The sequence below is a fragment of the Nicotiana sylvestris genome, chromosome 6, assembly GCF_000393655.2.
Source record: "Nicotiana sylvestris chromosome 6, ASM39365v2, whole genome shotgun sequence".
Classification (NCBI taxonomy): Eukaryota; Viridiplantae; Streptophyta; class Magnoliopsida; order Solanales; family Solanaceae; genus Nicotiana; species Nicotiana sylvestris.
In genome coordinates, this window is record NC_091062.1 from 138,198,998 (window position 1) to 138,218,264 (window position 19,267).

General features: G+C 35.5%; 2 protein-coding genes and 1 long non-coding RNA gene across 4 annotated transcripts; 2 read left to right on the forward strand and 1 right to left on the reverse strand.

Moving 5' to 3' along the window:
* The first annotated feature begins 996 nt into the window (after nt 1–996).
* LOC104230208 (endonuclease III homolog 1, chloroplastic) lies at nt 997–8,477 on the forward strand. 2 transcript variants are annotated; one of them, XM_009782947.2, is made up of 11 exons: nt 997–1,205; nt 1,394–1,515; nt 1,744–1,807; nt 2,954–3,013; nt 4,134–4,282; nt 5,172–5,238; nt 5,868–5,959; nt 6,130–6,267; nt 6,341–6,445; nt 7,408–7,491; nt 7,988–8,477. In XM_009782947.2, the coding sequence occupies exons 1-11, from the start codon at nt 1,070–1,072 to the stop codon at nt 8,108–8,110; spliced, it is 1,140 nt and encodes a 379-aa protein (XP_009781249.1). In that variant the 5' UTR covers nt 997–1,069; the 3' UTR covers nt 8,111–8,477. The 2 variants fall into 2 exon arrangements, with proteins under 2 accessions (XP_009781249.1, XP_009781250.1); XM_009782948.2 differs by having other exon boundaries at nt 998–1,205; nt 4,164–4,282.
* An 846-nt stretch (nt 8,478–9,323) lies between these two features.
* On the reverse strand, nt 9,324–18,540 carry LOC104230207 (protein farnesyltransferase/geranylgeranyltransferase type-1 subunit alpha). Its single transcript, XM_009782945.2, has 5 exons — nt 18,161–18,540; nt 17,719–17,828; nt 16,890–17,010; nt 11,022–11,117; nt 9,324–10,273 (listed from the first exon to the last, which is right to left on the reverse strand). The coding sequence occupies exons 1-5, from the start codon at nt 18,395–18,397 to the stop codon at nt 9,791–9,793; spliced, it is 1,047 nt and encodes a 348-aa protein (XP_009781247.1). The 5' UTR covers nt 18,398–18,540; the 3' UTR covers nt 9,324–9,790.
* LOC104230206 (uncharacterized) lies at nt 14,902–16,974 on the forward strand. Its single transcript, XR_711821.2, has 3 exons — nt 14,902–15,070; nt 16,527–16,586; nt 16,851–16,974. It is a non-coding gene; the product is annotated as an uncharacterized lncRNA (long non-coding RNA).
* Nucleotides 18,541–19,267: the final 727 nt, after the last annotated feature.

Here is a 19,267-nt window from a genome sequence, read left to right on the forward strand (position 1 = left end):
TATTTTCTTTATAACTTTTTATTTCTATTATTATAATTTTTTCTTTTTAATTTCTTTTGAAATTTTAAATTTTTTTGTTCATTATTTATTTTTTATTTCTCAATCTTTACTTCTTTGTGATTCCATGTAATTGCTTATATTTTATTTCTTATTTGTTTTATTATTCTAGTTTTTAAAACTACACCTCCTAATATTAGAAATAATGAGTCATTAACAAACTTGGTATATAATGAGTGATGCAATTAAAGTAGAATTTCGTTGTTGAATGTGGTTATAGACTTATTATGTTTCCTAATCATAAGTTATGTTGGAATTTGACATATGTTAAACTATTTTTTTTGAAGGATTTTGAAATTGTATTATATTCTTGGTTCTAATTTACTTGTTTTAGTAGCATTGACCCACATTGTATGTTGTTCATTTATTAGTTAGAATTGATAGATTAGTTTTGTTAAAAATTTGAATAATGTTATGATATTATATTTATAAATATTAATTTATTTTATCAAACATGCATTTCATGATATTCTTCCAAAATATATGTTTTTGTTTTTGTAAGTAACTAAACCAATATTATTAATTTGAAAAATATATAAATTATTTTTGCAATATTAGTTATAAATATATGATTATTAATTAATATATATTCACGAAAAAATATACATCTTAAATACCAAAAATATTCTCTTTTTTATACTTATAAAAAATCATTTATAGGCATATATTTATTATATTAACTTTTAAGTTTTGATAATTACTTCATTTAAAATTTAATCTAATTGTGTAATTACACTTGTGCAACCAAACAATAAACTTATAATTATACTATGACAAACAAATAGGTCCTTATAATTATAATACTTTGTAGTTACTAGGTTATGTAATTACTACAGTAGTAATTATACCAATTCCAATTAAGGCTTTACAAAGAGACCCTAAATCTTCTACTAAATAATAATCAAGGGACTGGAATTGGAACAACAACAATTATGCTTCTGCTACCTTATTTTCACTTTTGGAGAAGGGTCCGAAAACCAAGAAGCACCCCCATAGTTTGGTTTTAGTCAAAATGCCTCTCTGTCTTCTGAGAAACACTGCACTTCTTCCCTTATTTGTCCCTCTTCGGATTCAAACCATTTCCTCCGCCAAAATGCCACGAAACCGAAGCTCCTTCAAGCGAGAAACCCCCTTTGATAAAAATCCAGGTCAGTCAAAAAATAAAAAGAAATACTCGACTTTTCAAAGCATTCCCAGTATTAATAACTTTACTTTTGAAAAGATAGACGTTCACATTGAAATATACAAATAATAGGAGTAAATTGATTGAGGGGTGGGGGAGATTTCAACCATAGTTGGAAATTTAAGTAATACTATTATTAAGTTTTATGTGCAGGTTCTGAAGGCTCAGGTGGTAGCTCCGTTCCTGAATTTCGTGTTTTCGTACGGAAAAAGAGAGTGAAAAAGACTCTGGAAGTTATGGACAAAGAGGTCAAGGAAGAATCTTCTGGTAAAAAAGTATGTTACTCCTATATCTTTATTATGTTACTCCTATATCTTTATTATGTTACTCCTATATATTTATTACTTTTGGCTTGAAATAGTTGTAATTAAGTGCATCAATAGAGGGAATAGACTTTTCAAAACTCAATTACTTATGAGCTTTTGAAGGTAATTTGATCATTTAGTTTTCAGTGACATAAAGGAAAAAGAACAACTTTCTAATTTTCTTTTTGAATTTTGCAGTTTGTTAAACTGCCTGATATAGAGGATTTTTCCTACGTTAAGGACGATATGTATTCCCAGTCAAGTAAGTCTCGAGTCTTTATTTTGACTCCATAGCTATTCTTATCAATTATATAGTTTTTGATGAAATAAATGAATGCAATTGGATAAAAATTTTGCATGATTAGACAATGAAGTTTCTTATCATAAGATTAAACAATGAAGTTTGAACATGATTTTGTATAAGTTTTTATTCGAGTACAAGAACACTAAAAAGATACAACTTTAGAAATACTGTTAATTAGATAGAGTGATTGTTGAAAAGAAAAGGAAAAAATACAGAATATCCAAGTTATGTAGTTAGCTAGTGCTAAATAGAAAAGTGAGAGGGTGTACTTGTTTATTGACTCGAGGAGCAAATTTCTTTCAAGTTTGAGTTAGTGAGACCAAAAAGATCGCATGAATTGACATGAACTAACTCTTGGAAGTTAAAAAAGAAGGATAAGTTAGAAAAGATATCAATGGAAAAGCAACAAAAGTGATAGGAGATGACTAATTGAAGTAATAAATGCGATGGAATCTTTATGACCCGTTGGATATCTTTTCTTTTTTACATAGACATATTAATAGTGAGGAACTGACTTAGCACTTTGACTTCCAAGGTGATCTGAAATGAAAGGAAAAGCATTTTAAGGCATGTAAAAATTAAGTTGTATAGAAGAGCGAGTTGAAATTGCATTGTGCAAAGAATTAGAGTGTTGAAGAGAGATAAGAGAGGAAGTACACGACCTAGTGTTTGCAAGTCATGTTATCAAAAGCTTATTAGTAATAGAAGATCTGTAGATGTGGCTTTTCAATGGCACATATGACAGCCTTTAAAACACCGATCATTTCCTGACTAATAATTACCTAGTTTCTAAGATAGAAAGTATGTGCTTGCTCACTCATAAAGAAAAAATAAAGGATGAAAGTATAAGCACGTGTTTTGTGAGCTAGTGAAAAGGGCCATTTTTTGGATTTGATAGGGGGATAAAATTTTGAAGGTTGAATTTCGATGTTATTGCCATTTCTCTTTTTCATGTTTGTATAAAGTTTCAATGTGTAGAACTCTGTCACTGTTACAAGCTTTCAGTCACCTCTGCATCTCTGCTTTTGCTTTCCTATCGGCATTTGGGCTTCCCAATTTCCTCGTTTATCATCTGTTTTGCCAATCATTCTTTACGTTGTGCAGCACCTGCCGAAACTGTGCATTTGACTGGAGAAAAAGCTCTATCCCAGTTGACACAAAAAGGTAAATGAGGTAATCCAGAGGTTTCCATTATTGTTTCTGAAGCAGGAATAAATTTAGAGACGTCTTTAGCCTTGTCTCTTCGGATATGCATCATTGGTTATGCTGATGAGCTTTGGATGACGGTCGAAAGAGATGATAGATTATAACTGTCAAGAATTGTGAAAAATGAGGTTTAGGAGGTAATACAAATATGCACTTAAAGAAAAGGAACGAACCTGCCAGCTAAGGGGGATAAGTGTTAAATCTACAAGAAATCCTTCTCCTACTTAGCTAAAGGTTCAAAAGATCGTACAACTCAATCTCAAATCTGAAATGGAGAACCTCCTCTAATCTCCGTTCCTTCATGTCACTGCAAAGTGGTATTTTTGGATGTAACAGACCTCCATCTCTAGGATCAAAATTTTAAACAGATCTTACCTCTAACCTAATATCACATTCACAACTATAAGCCTGAAGATAATCTACTTTTGTTGAAACAAAACTCACAAATCTATAAAACTTTGAAAACCCAACTAAACATGAATTATATATCGTCCAAATGGCTGTTTGGTTGGTCAAAAGCTCAAGTCTGTATAGTTAAAACCGCGGAACTATTTCTCCGCGAACTAGCTTGTCAAATCAGATGGTGAATGGCTTTAACTTCTAGTAGAAGAGTCCAATTTAAGGGATAAGCAATATTATGTCATTCATTGGTTTCATTACTTTTAATATTCAGAACTGACGACCTCAATTGACACGTAGAATAGAAATTTGTAATATGAAGATGTTTTTTTCTTTTTTGGATAAGGTATGAAGATGTAATACTTGTACTACCAAAGTGAATAAAGAAGAAAAGGGAAGAGTTCTTAGCTCCAATTCATTTTTCTAGACACGAAAAAATAGAATTGGCCTCAGTCTAGAATTAATGAGATTTATTTTGATGCTTTAATAGAATTCTGTTTATTATGTCTTGTCGCGGTTTGCTAATAGCAAGAGTTTTTTTGGTTTATAACTTACACTAGTTCGTTTGAAATAAAAAGGACTTAAAAGCATCCTTATTCGCAACTGTACATTGTGTTGAGCCAATGGGCACTTTGTCTTGTTTAACCATATCATTTAGCTAAGGTCTTTTGAAGGACAGAAATGAAAAGCGTCAGTTTCTCTGATTCAGTACGACCGCCTCTGAACTGGGAAAAAGTTCTTGAAGGAATCCGCAAGATGAGATCCTCTGAGGATGCACCTGTAGACTCCATGGGTTGTGAGAAAGCTGGGAGTTCTCTTCCTGCCAAGGTGATACTTATTGTGCACTAATTGAACTCAAAAGCATATTGTGATGGTGGGACGAATTTGAAGCAGCTTTAGGATTCAAATCTGTCGGGTTTGAGGGTGAAAAGGGTAAGTAATTGTTGGGTAAGAAGGGTTTTAATGTCAACAAGGGGTTAAGTAGTGTTTTTTTTTTTGTTATTTTTTTTTTTTTTGGGGGGGGGGGGGGTTTAATGTCAACAAGGGTTAAGTAGGTGCTGAAATGGCTTTACAAAAGAAGATTACACCTATAATGTGGATAGAAACAATGTTATTCTGTAGAAGTAAGAATGAAAAGGACAAGGAAAAGAGTAGAAGTTACACTAAAAAGGGTGTAGTGGTACCTTTTTCATGTGAAATTAGCAATCTCTAGCCTCCTTTTGACTAACTAATGTCAGAACTTTAGGTGACACGTGTGCCATGGAATTAAATTCCTGAGCAGGAGAAGAGGTGCATGATTTCGGCAATGTAGAAGAGTATCCATGTATTTTACCTCAAAAAGGAACTATTTTACTCTGGAAAAGGGCGAAGGCAAAACATTTTTGGTGAAAGAAGTTCATCAAAACATACAATTATTGGATGTTATCCTTTTATCTTGTTATGTGAATTTAGGTGTTCAACTAATATCCTGCTAATTCAGTGTTTTGCCTTCTTTAGGAAGCTATTATTAATAAACTGTTTTTCAGCAACAGGCTCTTAGATGCGTTTAACAATAAACTCTTCTAGTTGTTGACTGAGAATTGGCTTTACGTCCATTCAAGTTTCGGAGATTGTATCCGTTGCTGACTCTTTGGTGGAGAATTTTTGAATTATTGATGACTTCTGGATGCCCGATCTTGACTTTGTTGCTAATTTTGTCACTTAATGTTTTCATCAGGAAAGAAGATTTGCGGTCCTAGTATCATCACTCTTGTCAAGCCAGACCAAAGATCAAGTTAATCATGGCAAGTTCTAAAGTTTCTAATCTTTTATTTGAAAGCTCTCTTACTGATGCTGTACTCAACTCTGATGTTGCCAATCCTAGTTATATTGTGCCTGATGTTTGAATTTGATTGTCTAAGATATTTGGTTTTCTACTGATTATTACATCTTAAAATCAAAAAATTTGTCATTGTCTTTGTCCTTGTCTTCGTCATCTTACCCCATTTTGCTCCAGCAGTCTTAAAAAAGCGTCTTCCCCTAAATTTCAGCATTCCTGCCTTTCCTTTTTATGTTTCTTTATTTTATTTCAAGAGTCTTGTTTTCTCTGTTGATTATGGCAAAAAAGATCTTTGCTGATATCCCGCAACCATGTATAGTGAACTTTTCTGTCAAATCTCCATTTGTAACTTGAAAATTCCTAAAACCTGTGCAAATAGAGGCCTTTCTATAAGTTCAGGTTTGAAATAAGTATTAAATATAGGATGGAAAAACAGTTGCTATGAATGAGATACATGATTTTTGAGTTGAAGTGCTAAATTATCATGTGGTGTCATTACTAAATTACATAGTTTTCGTTAGACCTAGGTCTGGTTCAAATAATCTGTAATTATGTTATTTTTCTTGCATTCATTAAGGCCTTATTATCATACAGGAGCTATCCAGCGTCTCCTGCAAAATGGCTTGCTTGCTCCAGATGCCATTGACACAGCAAATGAAGAAACCATCAAGAGTTTGATATATCCGGTAGGCCTCCTTTTACACCAATTACTTGCATACTGTATTGCTTTTGCTAGACCTGGATTAGCTGAAATGCTAGAAAAAATTAAGAAAACATTCAGCATTGTCCTTTATATCAACATGTTCGAGAGTTTTCTGAACATTGATTGGTAATGTATGCACTTTTTCCCTTTCAGGTGGGCTTTTACACGAGAAAGGCTAGCAACCTGAAAAAGATAGCAAAAATTTGTCTTTCAAAGTATGACGGGGACATTCCTAGTTCTCTGGAGGAATTGCTTCTACTCCCAGGAATTGGTCCCAAGATGGCTCATCTAGTAAGGAAGTTATGTTTTTCCCTATTCCCTTGTCATCCTCACTTGTAAACCAGTTGGATGTATTTCCCTTTAGGTTATGAATGTTGCATGGAACAACGTTCAAGGGATATGTGTAGATACTCATGTGCATCGAATTTGCAATCGGCTTGGATGGGTATCACGTCCCGGAACAAAGCAGGTACTCTTGATTTACATCTGACAAAGAGTACATCTAATGTCTCAGGTCTCTGTGATTCTCACTTTATGGACGCTACTTTTTTCCAACTTTGACTAAAAATTCATATGGGTTGAGGAAAGCATAAAATATATGGAAGTCCCAATTAAAAAAGAAAAGTAGAAGAACCTTTAAACTTTTGCCTTGCTTTAGCTTTCCAAAATTATGGATTACCTTTAAATAGCAGACTTATGGTGTGGGGTTTGAGCACTGGTTTAACCATTCTGGGATATAATAATTGTGGCCAACTACATTTTAGGCCTGGTATAAGAATTAAATCTTGTTGAGAAACAGTTGAATTTCTCTTAATGTTCAACAAAGCATACTCCAAGCAAGATGGATAAGTTTAGTTCCTCCAACACGACCATTGAACGAAAGTTATTCAACAAATTTGATCGATAACAGCATAAAGCATAAAAGATTTGATTGGTTTGACTTGCAATTGCTTCACCTAATGCAGAATATGAAAAGTGACCTAATTCAAGGGATGATCTTGCAATTAAAGGAAAAGTGTAAAATTGAATGGTTAGATTCAGATTCATGAAAACAGGACGTAGAAACATGCGGAGCCTGTTGTAAGAAATAATGATAGCAATGAATTTGACGTGACCAGTAAGTGGAGAGATAAAGAAATTGTTGCAGAGACTTCATTCTCCCTTGTTGTACGCCCTACAAGGATCACATGCTCTGGCTGGACAAATTTAGTCTTTTTCCCCTTAGTTCTTTTCTTTACTTTTACTTGGCCGTCCTCTATTAGACCAGTACAACTAGGACAAAAAAAACTGAATGTCTATGGCCAGTCGGAAAGAGGGGATCCAAAACTTAAGTTGCCTTCCAAAATGGTATTAAAGGATCTATCAATTATTTAATCATATCATAATTCATTGCATGAATGTTTAATTTCCTACTTGTTTTCTCTTCGTTAGAAAACTAGAACCCCTGAGGAGACTAGGGAGTCCTTGCAGCTTTGGCTTCCGAAGGAAGAATGGGTGCCTATCAATCCTCTCTTGGTATGTACACGATCTATCTTCATTGCTGGCATAAATTATAGCTACTTATATAAATTCTCCATCGTTGTAATGCAAAGCTACCAAACTGGTGGAGATTCTTGCATGGTTCTTTTTCATCTTATCTCAACGTAAGTGGATGCACAGTATTTGGTGAAAGTTTCTTCGAAGCAGCACGTATAGACATTAACAAGAGTGCTGCTCATAGAACATAGAACAAGGTGTCTGACTAGGGAATGTATCTTGATAGCTCAAAAAGCTCAACATATTTGCTTGAATTGATTCCACAAAAGTGGGAAGTTGAGGAACTAACAATCTCAAGACTCTACATCTCTTCTTTGTTGAAACTTTTCAGCATCTGAATCCAGAAGACTATTGCTATAGTTACACCAAAGTAGACGATTAGCTTTTATATATTAAACTATTTCTGTTTTTAGGTTCCCCTGCAAATCACTTTTTTTTGGCCCAGTTAACATAGTTCTATTGATCTTAAAAACAGGTAGGGTTTGGACAGACCATATGTACTCCTTTAAGACCACGTTGTGCAATCTGTGCGGTAAGTGATCTCTGCCCATCCGCATTCAAAGAGGCGTCAAGCCCATCTTCCACTCCCAAAAAGTGACATGATGGATTTTAACAAGTTTAGCGGTGAGGATACAGTTTTTTGAGTCGTTTCTCCCAAAACATTTTCACTTGGGATTTAACGATAGAAAATCCTTTGTGCTTTTAGCTCATATTTTGTACCTGCCATATAAACAGTCTATGCTTTTTTCTTCCTTCTTGGTGGAATGGGAAGGAAAGTTATTGGTTTTGTTTTGATGGGAGACTGTGAAGAAGTTGACAAACTGGCAAAGTACACATTGTAGCATTTAGATCATTTTGTACAGTTCAGTTCACTATCCTACACTCCACAACGGGTGTAAGAACAGATACTCATATGAGATTAAGGGAAAGTTATTCCATGATATCAGTATTTTGGATTGATACTATTTGCCTCTTCAAAATGTGGAGGAGCAATGTATTCCAAACGTATATCCTTCTACCAGCATTTCATTCAATTTCTTTTCTTTCTATTGTGTGGAGGGTAAGAATCGAATGGTTATTCTGGAGATGTTGATGAAGATTATCTCAGTTTGGCACATTGGGACAAGGATTATCACGGAGGTTAAAAGTCATATATTAGCATGCACCATATTCACCATATCACGTCCCTTATCATAGTTTTGATAAAACTTGTAGGAGAATTTATTTTTTGGAAGACAATATTTCTCAACTTACTCTGTTAATCAGCTGACTAATAACTACGTGGATGCGAACTAGCTGAAACGACTATACTTTTATTTTCATCGCTTAAACAAACTACTATAATGAAGCAGAGGTGGATCCAGGATTTCAAGAGGACGGGTGCATTATTGTGAAAAGGTGGATCTAGAATTTATATTTGACGTGTTTAGCTTTAGTCTCTTACCATGAACCTACTATACTTTTGAAATTAAAGGTTCAAAATTATATTCTTTTTAAAAAATTTGTGATTTTAATGAATATATTTATACTCCGTGCTGAAATGTGAGATTTGAACCGCCAATTTCACTCGTAGAGGTGCACTCAATAATTATTGCACCATAGGAGTCTTTGAGCATAGGTGCTTGCAGATATATTTAAGTAATTTTGAAGTGATGTAACATTGTTGTACATGGTTTAGAGAGGAGTATGGGTTCGCGTGAACCCATATCCTAAGACATAGTCAATTGAAAATTATTTTTGCATCCACGATGTAATTTGTCAACGTGATTCTAGATACTGCCCATACACATGTCAAAGGATCAGAAAGAAAATTGAAGTGAGCTGATCTGTGGCTGTCTTATAGCATTAAAGTGATAATGAGCTGTATTCTCCAACTTTTCAGGCTCAGGTTGTCACATTTTCGTTCCGTTTGATAAATTACAAAAATGAAATCCAAGTCTGAGTACAACACTACCCCCACAGGAATATATCCTCATTAAAGTAGAACTACTAAACTTTTAAACTAACTCAAGAAGTTGCTAAAATTGCACATGTTACCAGCCTTCCTCTGGTATATTGGAAGTCACCCACACCATAAATAAGCAATGCATCCAAACTTGAGGAATAGACCAGGCCCAAACTTAAGACAGTAACACAAAACTGGCAATAAGAAATCGGGCGCAGTTTTTCCAGTTCTTCGTGTCATTCAGTTATTTCCCAGCAGATGTGTCCGACGTGACTTCTTCAGTGAATTAGATAACGGGAATCTGTATATTCGTACAACATCATTGCAATATTACTACAAGTTATCCTGCATGCTTAAATCAGCCAACCTATCAGTATTCTGGCATTTAGCTGATTGAACAGGAATAGTGCTTTTGCGCCAATTCCAATAGTTTATTCTCATTGGATCAGCATGTTCCAAGATGGAACAAATTCTCTTCGCCAAGGGTAAATCCGGAGAGCATGACTGTGGAGTAAGAACATCTACTGCACTTTTTAATTCTTCCCTTGGTTCAAAACCATGACTGAGAAGATCCAACAGCAAGCTCAGAGCATGCACATGATTATTTTTGGAGGTTAAAACATCCAAAAGCACCGATGCTACTTGAGAATCCTCAACTAGAGATTGTGTATCATTCTTGTAAAGACCACGAAGATACCTCCAAGGACTTTCATTCTCCGGACTAGCTCTGAGGGCTTGAACTGTGTAATTCACTTCTAATTCCCTCATTGCCGCTAGGCCCCCTAATAGAGGTGATCGTGTCACAACAAAGTATCTCTACAAGAAACAAAGTAAAGTGAGAAGCTACACTACCTTCACAAAGGAATTTTTACCCTTTTAACTTTTTAAAGTTAATAGTCATAAAACATTTGTTAGAGATGAGCTCCTTTTGAAAATGTCAGGGGGTACTGATATCAGTTAGGAGTTTTAGAATAACTAAAGCAAAAAAGGAATGGAACTTTTACAGCTAATTGTTGCTTGAGAGTCGAGACTAAAATGAGTGAACACCGTCAAATAGAAGCAGCACTACTCAGTTGCTGTGCGTTTCTCCTAGCTGCTATATAATAAGTAAACATGGTAATGAGTCTCATGCACACTTCTTTATGCATCCTTTAGCAAATGAACTTGACGGAGGTTATTTGCAAATATGGAGACTTATATGTCAACCCTAGAAGTCCTTTCTCATTAAAATTTCATGGGTTTGGGACAATGAAGAAGTAGAAGCTTTATGGAAGAGTATTATGCTTGTTCTGTGCTGTATTTTGGGTACCACTAGAGGATTCCAGCACAGACTCCGCGTCCAGCTTTAGATTGAGAAAAATCCATTTCTTGCCATCTTATCGTTTTCAGGCATACTTTTAACAAAGCTCCCAAGGGAGTGGTATATGCTTCTTGTTTGGAGATTTTTTTGTTTATACCTTCTGATTCTGTCAGTTGAGGACATCTTGTTCCTCTCAGTCCTTTTCTTTTACTATCAAAGAATTATTTATTCTCATAAAAAACGGAAAAGAAGTTCAATCATTACCTGATTCCAAGCAGAATTGTTGTAAATATCATCTTCGAGGAGTTGTTGACAATAGGCAAGCTCATTTTCCCATCCGCCAAGAGCTTGAAGGACCCACTTCATAAATAGGAAAAAAGAAGATCAGTATTCTGGTTTGCTAACGAGAAACAACAACAACAACAACAACAACAACAACCCAGTAAAATCCCACAAGTGGGGTCTGGGGAGGGTAGAGTGTACGCAGACTAAAAAGTAGGATAGAGAGGCTGTTTCCGAAAGACCCTCGGCTCGAGAAGAAGAAAAATAAACAATAGACAATACTAAAAAGTAGGATCCAAACTCATTTTTCGCAGGTTCCAGGTTAGATCACAGAACTGTAAGATTATCCCAAGAATAGATAAAACTAATTAATCCCTTTGTCTGTGCTTTTATCATCTTGATTTGACTGGAAATCGACTTTAAAGGTATAGTTGAAATTGTATAGGTAAGCAGCACAAAGTTTTGGAGTGTATATCCCTATTGTTTATGCTTTTATAGGTAGTGTGTTGTTAAAGGCTCATGTAAAGCGCTGAAACAATGACTATGTACAGTGCAAGTTGACGTTTCGTCTCTGACGCTATAATGCAGCACCAAGGCGCTAAGGCAGCCACCTCTGGCTCTTGAAGATAGCGACACTACTCAATATACATAGCTGCCAAGTGAGATATTAATTGTCAAAGAAATGAACTGAATAATTTGCGATGTAACTCGGAAAAGGAAACAAGGAATTCTTTCTTTTTCTGATAAAAGTAGTGATATTCAGGCTAGCTTGTGCATACTTCGACTATTCCACCAGATACCTACTATCTCCCACCAGCAAAAGTACTGAGTAACTCTATCCCCAAGGCATAGACAGATAGGAAGAGTCATCTAGAGGGACTTAAACCCTGGTCTCCAAGATTTAGAGCCACTTCATTGACCACTAGGTCACTCTTAGGTAAAGAAAATAAGGAACTTAACACAAGAAAACCAGTTCTATTGCCAAATCAAAAACTTTAAATTTTCTTCTTTGCATATGAATTAGAAATTCAAAAAGATTATTGAACTTGATTTACTGTTACTTCATATATTTTAAATTGTATCATTCATAAGATTATATCTAAGGTGCTTTCCAATAGACTAAAGTACGTATTGGATGTGACAGTATCTACTTCACAGAATGCTTTTGTGGATGGAAGACATATTCTAGATGCAGCACTAGTGGTTGAAGTGGTTGACTCGAGAAGGAAGCTAGGAGAAACGGGGATATTGTGTAAACTGGACCTTAAGAAGGCCTACAATTATGTTAATTGAGAGTTCCTTGATTTCAATATGTTGAGGATGGGATTTGGTGCAAGATGGAGGAAATGGATCGAGATTTGCATTTCAACAACCAGGTTCTCTGTTCTTATGAATGGTAATCCATGTGGTTTCTTTGGTAGCTCGAGAAGGATGAGACATGGCGACTCGTTATCCCCTATGTTGTTCATTTTAGTGATGGAAGTGTTGAGAAGGATGATGGTCAGGGCTGGGACTGGGTTACTTAGGCTTTTTTTTTTTTTTTTTTTGCAGTGATTGGTGGTCAAAGTATTGTGAGGGTGTCTCATCTTTTGTTTGTGGATGATACTTTAGTGTTTGTGATGCTGACAAAGCACAATTGTTCATCTGAGACAAGTGTTGACTTGGTTTCAGGTAGTGTAAGGGGTAGAGATCAACCTCAAAAAATGCGAAATTATCCCAGTGAGCAAGGTTGAGAATATAGAGGTCCTAGCGCAAGTGATGAATTGTAAGATTGGGGATCTTCCTTCAACTTATCTGGGACTACCGCTGGGAGCATCTAATAACGACCTAGCAGTTTGGAACCCGGTGACAGAGAGGGTAGAAAAGAGGCTTGCAAGTTGGCAAAGGAGATATTTATCTAAAGGGGGGAAGGAAGTGTTAATTAAGAGTGCTCTGCCGAGCATCTCCACGTATTTTATGTCTTCGTTACACGCTCCACCTAGCGTAATACGAAAGTTGGAAAAACCTCAGAGGGACTTCTAAGGCATAGCTCAAGTGGGGAGATGAAGTTTCACTTAGGTAATTGGGAGTCTGTTACTAAGTGTTGGGGTGAGCTGGAGACAAAAGATCTAAGTTTTCAACAAGGAGTTACTAGCAAAGTGGTTATGGAGATTCCGGGTACAGGTGGATGCTCTTTGAAAGGGGTGATTGTGGAGAAGTACGGGGTTTTGGAAGGGGGTGGAGCACTAAAAATGCTTCACTTCCCTATGGGTGCGGTTTATGGAGGATATTATAAAGGGATAGGAAGAGTTTGATGAGAACATTTCATCAGAGTGGGGGATGGGAGAATAAGCTTTTGGGAGCATAGGTGGTGCAGGGACAACATTTGAGAATCACATAACCGAACCTGTACAATATTCCTGTAACACTCCCCAAATTTATAAAAGATTCGAGACACGCTAACTATAGAACTAATTTATTACTATTGTTATTATTTTTATATTGCCTATAGTGATATATATATATATATATATATATATATATAATTGGTTATACAATTAAGAAAATGTTAATAGTTTTAATATTATTAAATTTAAAAAAAAAAAAGGTATCATTAGTTATTAGTAATTAAAAAAAAAAAGGAAAAAAGGCTTAAAAGCCCATAAGAAGGGATGTTGGAAACAAAAGCCTCCAAACCTTAAAAGAGAGGCAGAACGTTATCAGAATGACGGAAAGCAAAAGCTAAAAAAAAAATAAAAAAAAATAGAATCGTTCGCTCACGAAACAGAGACTTCGTTTATCACACAGGCAACGGAAAAATCTAGGGTTTCTTACAAATCACTAATTCTTGAACTCAGGTATGTAAAATCCCCTGTTGTCAATTACTCTACAATAGTAATAGGTAAGAATAGAATAGTTAATTCCCTTCTCCCTCTATATCAACAATAGATTTCATATTTAGGTGTAGTACTTTAAAATTGATTAAAATACACTGATTGTTGTAGAAACGATTGTTTGACGGGTATAAATTGGACTGGAGTCTACGTATTGGCCCAAGGAGTATTGAGGTGAGTTGATATAACCCTTTACTAAAGTGGTTTAACTCACAAAAGCACGCATACAAGGTGTTTGATGAATTGCTTAAAAGAGTATCTTTATTTAATTAGAGCGAGTGAGTACCCATTAATTTAGAATTGTTCTAGCAAAAGTTTAGATGATCTATTATGCTATATGTGCTTAAATTTTCAGATTTTTGTGTTATTCTTATATGCTATTTTCATGTTGAAGATTATGAAGAAGAAAGAGTCTTTAGAAATATTTTTATATGTTTATTTCATTCTTATGTCATGCTTTACATTTAAGGGCACCAATATGAGCATGTACATAATGTTCTATAAAGAAAAGATTTAGACTTGAAAAAGTCACAAGGAAGAAGTTTTAGAAAGAAAAAATTTTTGGGGAGTATCCGTTATTCTGAGAAGGGGTCATCGTCCAGGCCGAGGGTCCTGACCAAGGCGTTGACTTCCTGAAACTACTTGTGCCAAAGTAGGGAGCACACGAGCCGAGGGTCTCGTTGCTGAGAATTTACTTAGTCATGCTAAGGTATGATACATGAGCGCTGAGAACCATGAAGCGAGTGGCACCTCGTGGATTGGACCTATTCGATCAGGTTGGGATCGAACCCGTGCCGATCACACGGTGACTGAGACAGAATTAAGTCAGGATAGTTGGAACTCCCAAAGTATAAAGTGAAGTATTTTTTTTAAAGAAAGAAAAAGAAAAGAATTTCTTTTAGAATATTCATAAATTGCTATTATGCAATTATTTTAGAATTATTCTTATAAACTTTATGTTTTACATGCATTTAGAACCTTTGCTCGTAATGTATATGTTATTAAAGTTTCTCCCCTGTTGTTGAGACTCACTGAGTACAGTGGATGGTACTGACGTTCTCTTTTGGGAACCTACGTTGGTCTGCGGTACAACGTAGGAACCAGATTTGCAGGTGAGCAGGTTACGAGTTAGGACTTCCTTCCCTTCCAGTGATATTGGTGAGCTCCGCTTTTGTTCGTGGAGTATTCTTAGAGTCATTTTCATTTAGCTATTTCTTTGTTTATCTAGAGAACTGACCAGGAAATCTCATGTCCTGAGCAGTGCGTCAGTTTATCAGTAGAGGCTTCATAGACATAGTCATTGGGTTGAGATTCATATGTTATTTTATAATAACTTAGCAATAATTCAGTAGTTACTATGAATAAAGTTTTGGAGTTGATTTATTTAAATATTTGAATTAATCTCGTATTTGGTTAGAGTATTGCTTTGTTGCATATAAAGTGTGGAGCTATAATAGATTGAATAAGCAGAGATGGTTCGCTCGATCAGGTTTAGTGATCGAGTGCCGGTCTCGGCTTGTTTAGAAAATGGGTCGTGACAATTCCAAGCCAAAAGAAGATGTTGGTCCATCGATTATGGAGCCTCCAAGCGGAAGAAGTGCAGTGGTACTTGAGGTTTAGGAGGTACTTGCAAGACTGGGAGGTAGAAGAATATCAAAATTTGCTTGGATTATTTCATAATCAAAAATATTCACAAGATAAATATGATGCATGGAGATAGTGTGTCGGGGATAATGGCGTTTTTTCCGTTAAGTCCTATTATGAGAAGCTCTTAATTGGGGAGGAGCTAGTCTTTCCACATTATTCAATATGGATCCCGAGGGTACAGAGAAAGGTGTGTTTCTTCACTTAGCTAGCTACAAGAGGTGTGATTTTGACGACGAAAAATTTGAGGAAGAGGAAGATTACTTGTGTAAGTTGGTGCTTTATGTCTAAAGACTCGGGAGAAGATATGAATCGCCTTCTTCTGCACTGAATAGCATCTTTTTTGTGGTGGGAAATTTTGAGATGGTTTGAGATGGAGTGGGTAATGTCGGGCACCCTGAAAGACACAATGTTTAGTTGGGCTTTCGGGAGTCGGAATAGAAGACGCAGCTGCACAGAGCATGGGATGTTGCTCCTCTACACTTATGTGGACCATATGGAGAGAGAAAGAAATAGGAGAGCTTTTGATGGAGTCGAGAAAAATATTATTTATTTGGGGAATAGACCCTTTTCACTTATTGTTTTTTGGAGCACCCATGAGGTTCCCTTATGTATAGATGATTGGGTGGCATTCATAGAAAATATGTCTTTTTGTAAGGTTTCCTATTTTTTTGGTATACTTCTTTTGTACGGGCATCTTTTGTCCTTTGCTTTTAATGAAATTTATTACATTAATTACACTTACTTGTGAAGTCAAAGAAGAATTTGGGGCTTTTTAAAGTTTTTCGACATTTGACAACACTATTAGAGGGAGAGATATAATTGGGATTGATTACATGTTTTACGCAATAATGAAGCAAAACCCCAAAAATAATGTAATGAGTTGTCATGAGATCCTAAGATGTAATAAGATCATATGTCACCCTACTGTGACCTTACTATCTTTTTTTTTCTTTTTTGGATGACGAAGAAATTTGTCTGAGGCCGATCCTTGGGACCAACCACAACCTTCAAAACTCGAGGATAATGGGTATGTCCCTCTATCCTTCTCCGTTTAAATTCTACGCTTAATTTGCATGGCTTTGGGCTTGAACCTGTGACCTAAGTCACAAGTCTCACCCCTTGCCAATTGAACTAAGCCTGGGGACTTTTCCAATTGACTTTAGCATCTTGTCAATTCCATGAACTTGTCAGTTCTATCTAGGATCTGGATCAATTCCATGAACCTGAATAATCTAGATCATGATTTTAGTAACATGAAATACACTCATGCGAAAGAGCTTCTTTTAAACAGGTAAAGGTATTATAAAGAGAAAAGGGATGGAAAGACAACCTGCCGATGGGACCAAGCATGATAATTTTTTGCATCCTGAGAAAATATTTTCTTGGTGAATTCTAGCTCATTTGTCACAGCATCAGCTCGCAGCTTCTCAGCAAGCCATCGTCTATGATGCCTGTAAGTTTCTATTATGAAGAACTTCGACCATTGTGCACATATTTATAATTAGATAAAAATAAAGAATTCAACAGAACAAGAATAACTTGTGTGGAGGAACAAACTTCCCCACTTCCCTTTTCTGTGAAGGAAAACATGGAGTCAAGTATAATATGCAGATACATAGATACTGAAAAGGGTAAAAGACAATCATTCCCCCCTCACCAATGAATATTTATTATAAACACTATATATTCCAAGAACATAAATACAATACATTTTATAAAGTTCTGCAATTTCTTTGAAACATGCACATCTCATAGAAAAGCTGCATGTCTCACCTTATCTCTCAGCCCAATGAAGCCTGTTCATCCTTGTGCTAGAGTCATTACTTTTAATTTCTAATAGATTGGAATTCTATGGCACTAACTAACTAACTAAAAATGACCAATTCACCACTAATTCATGATTTCCCTCCTTCTACCACACGATGGGCATTCAGAACTCAATAATCGAGTGTCTCTACTTATCGTTTTTTCGTCTTATATGTTATAATGGAGTATCTGGTAGTTGAAAGCTCGTGTACTGTCTAATCCCATCAACTTGAAGCAGTTTCATCACGTTATCTCTGTTAACCTTGATTCATGATATAAATCACTTGTCAACAAAGTATTCACTTTCCATCACCTTTACTTTAGAAGGGACCTGTGTGGAGTTTTCAACTTACCATATTTGATAATTTTTTGTGTTCTCCCCAGCAATGCGATCAACAAACTTCAATTCTTCATGTAAATCAACACCCAGTGCCTCCAGCACAACTCGCCTGAATTGCCATACCTAAACATGAAATTACCCATTAATTAACAACCCTACAACTTTGTGCCCACAATATTCAAAAGTCTTTTTACATTCTTAAACTTTGTAGACAGTCAAATTAAGGCACACAAAATGAAACAGAGGGACTATACAAACTCCGACGCAATTATCTCACAAAACTCCATTAACATTTAAGTTCAGATTCCAATTCTACGCCAAAGATGCAATTTTACCTTTTTTATACACGAAAAATTCCAATTAATACAAAAATAATCCCACTTAAATTCACAAAATACTGCATTATAAAAACCAAAAGGAAAGAACTGAAAGAGAAATTGCAGTTAGAGACTCACAGTGTAATTTCCAGGGTTTAACGGAATAGCTTCAGCAGTAAGCTGAAGGGCGCGTGGAGACCGCTCGTCGTCTAAGTAGATTGCCCGGAAATAATCCATGGTTTCCGAGAAGTCTTCGGTGTAGGCTATTGGAACCACCGGGCAGGGCCCGTCGTCTTGCGGAACGGGCTTCACATCGGCCCATTCAGGCCTTTCCTTGAACGGGATTCGCGTTCGCTTATCTTCGCCAGTATCCATTTTTCTACTCGGATCGATCTCCGGGATCTGATCGGACCTTTAATTAGTGATTCCCGGCGGTGTAGTTCAATGCGCCGGAGTTTCGCAGAAAGAAAAGAAAGGTTCAAATAGCCTGTTTGGCCAGGCCGGAGAAATAAGATTAGAAGTACATTTGGCTAATAAGAAATAATTTATATTTGGCGAAGCTTTTTAGAAAGGGCTTTTAAGTGTTAAATTATGAATAAAGACATGAATAAATTTACTTAATAATTAATATTATAAGTAAATAAATAATCTCAAAAAAAATTTATTACATGTAATAATTAAAATAAACATTTTATTTAAATAAAATTAAAAAAATACTTAATTCTTTTAATATAAGTTAAATATATTTAAAAAAAATCAACAAATATAAAAGCATTCATCCCTAAAGTCACTATATATTAGAAAGTTTTCTAAAAAATAAGAAGAAATATTTATAAATTAATTCTAAGTATTAGGTTCAAGGGTTATTTTGGTATATATTATATTTTGTTAAGGGTATTTTAGGTAATAAGAAAAGCCAAAATTACTTCTGCTTTTGCTTTTGGAAAGAAACTACTTTTTTCTGCTTCTCTAAAACTTTTTTCCCAAAAATATTTTTTTTCCTAAATAAACTTGGCCAAACACCTCAAGTTAGGGAGGAAAAATGCTTTTGGAAAAAGAAAAAAAACACTTTTCGCCTCCCGAGAAGCTTGGCCAAATAGGCTATATAAGTCCAGTAGAAGCTGATTCGACAAACTTTTGTAAATGATGGGCAAAAGGCGAGAAAATGACACAAATGGTTCCTTATCTTTGGAGTAGGTTTAAAGTAGTCCTTAAATATATCATTGATCCGTTTTGGTCCCTTAA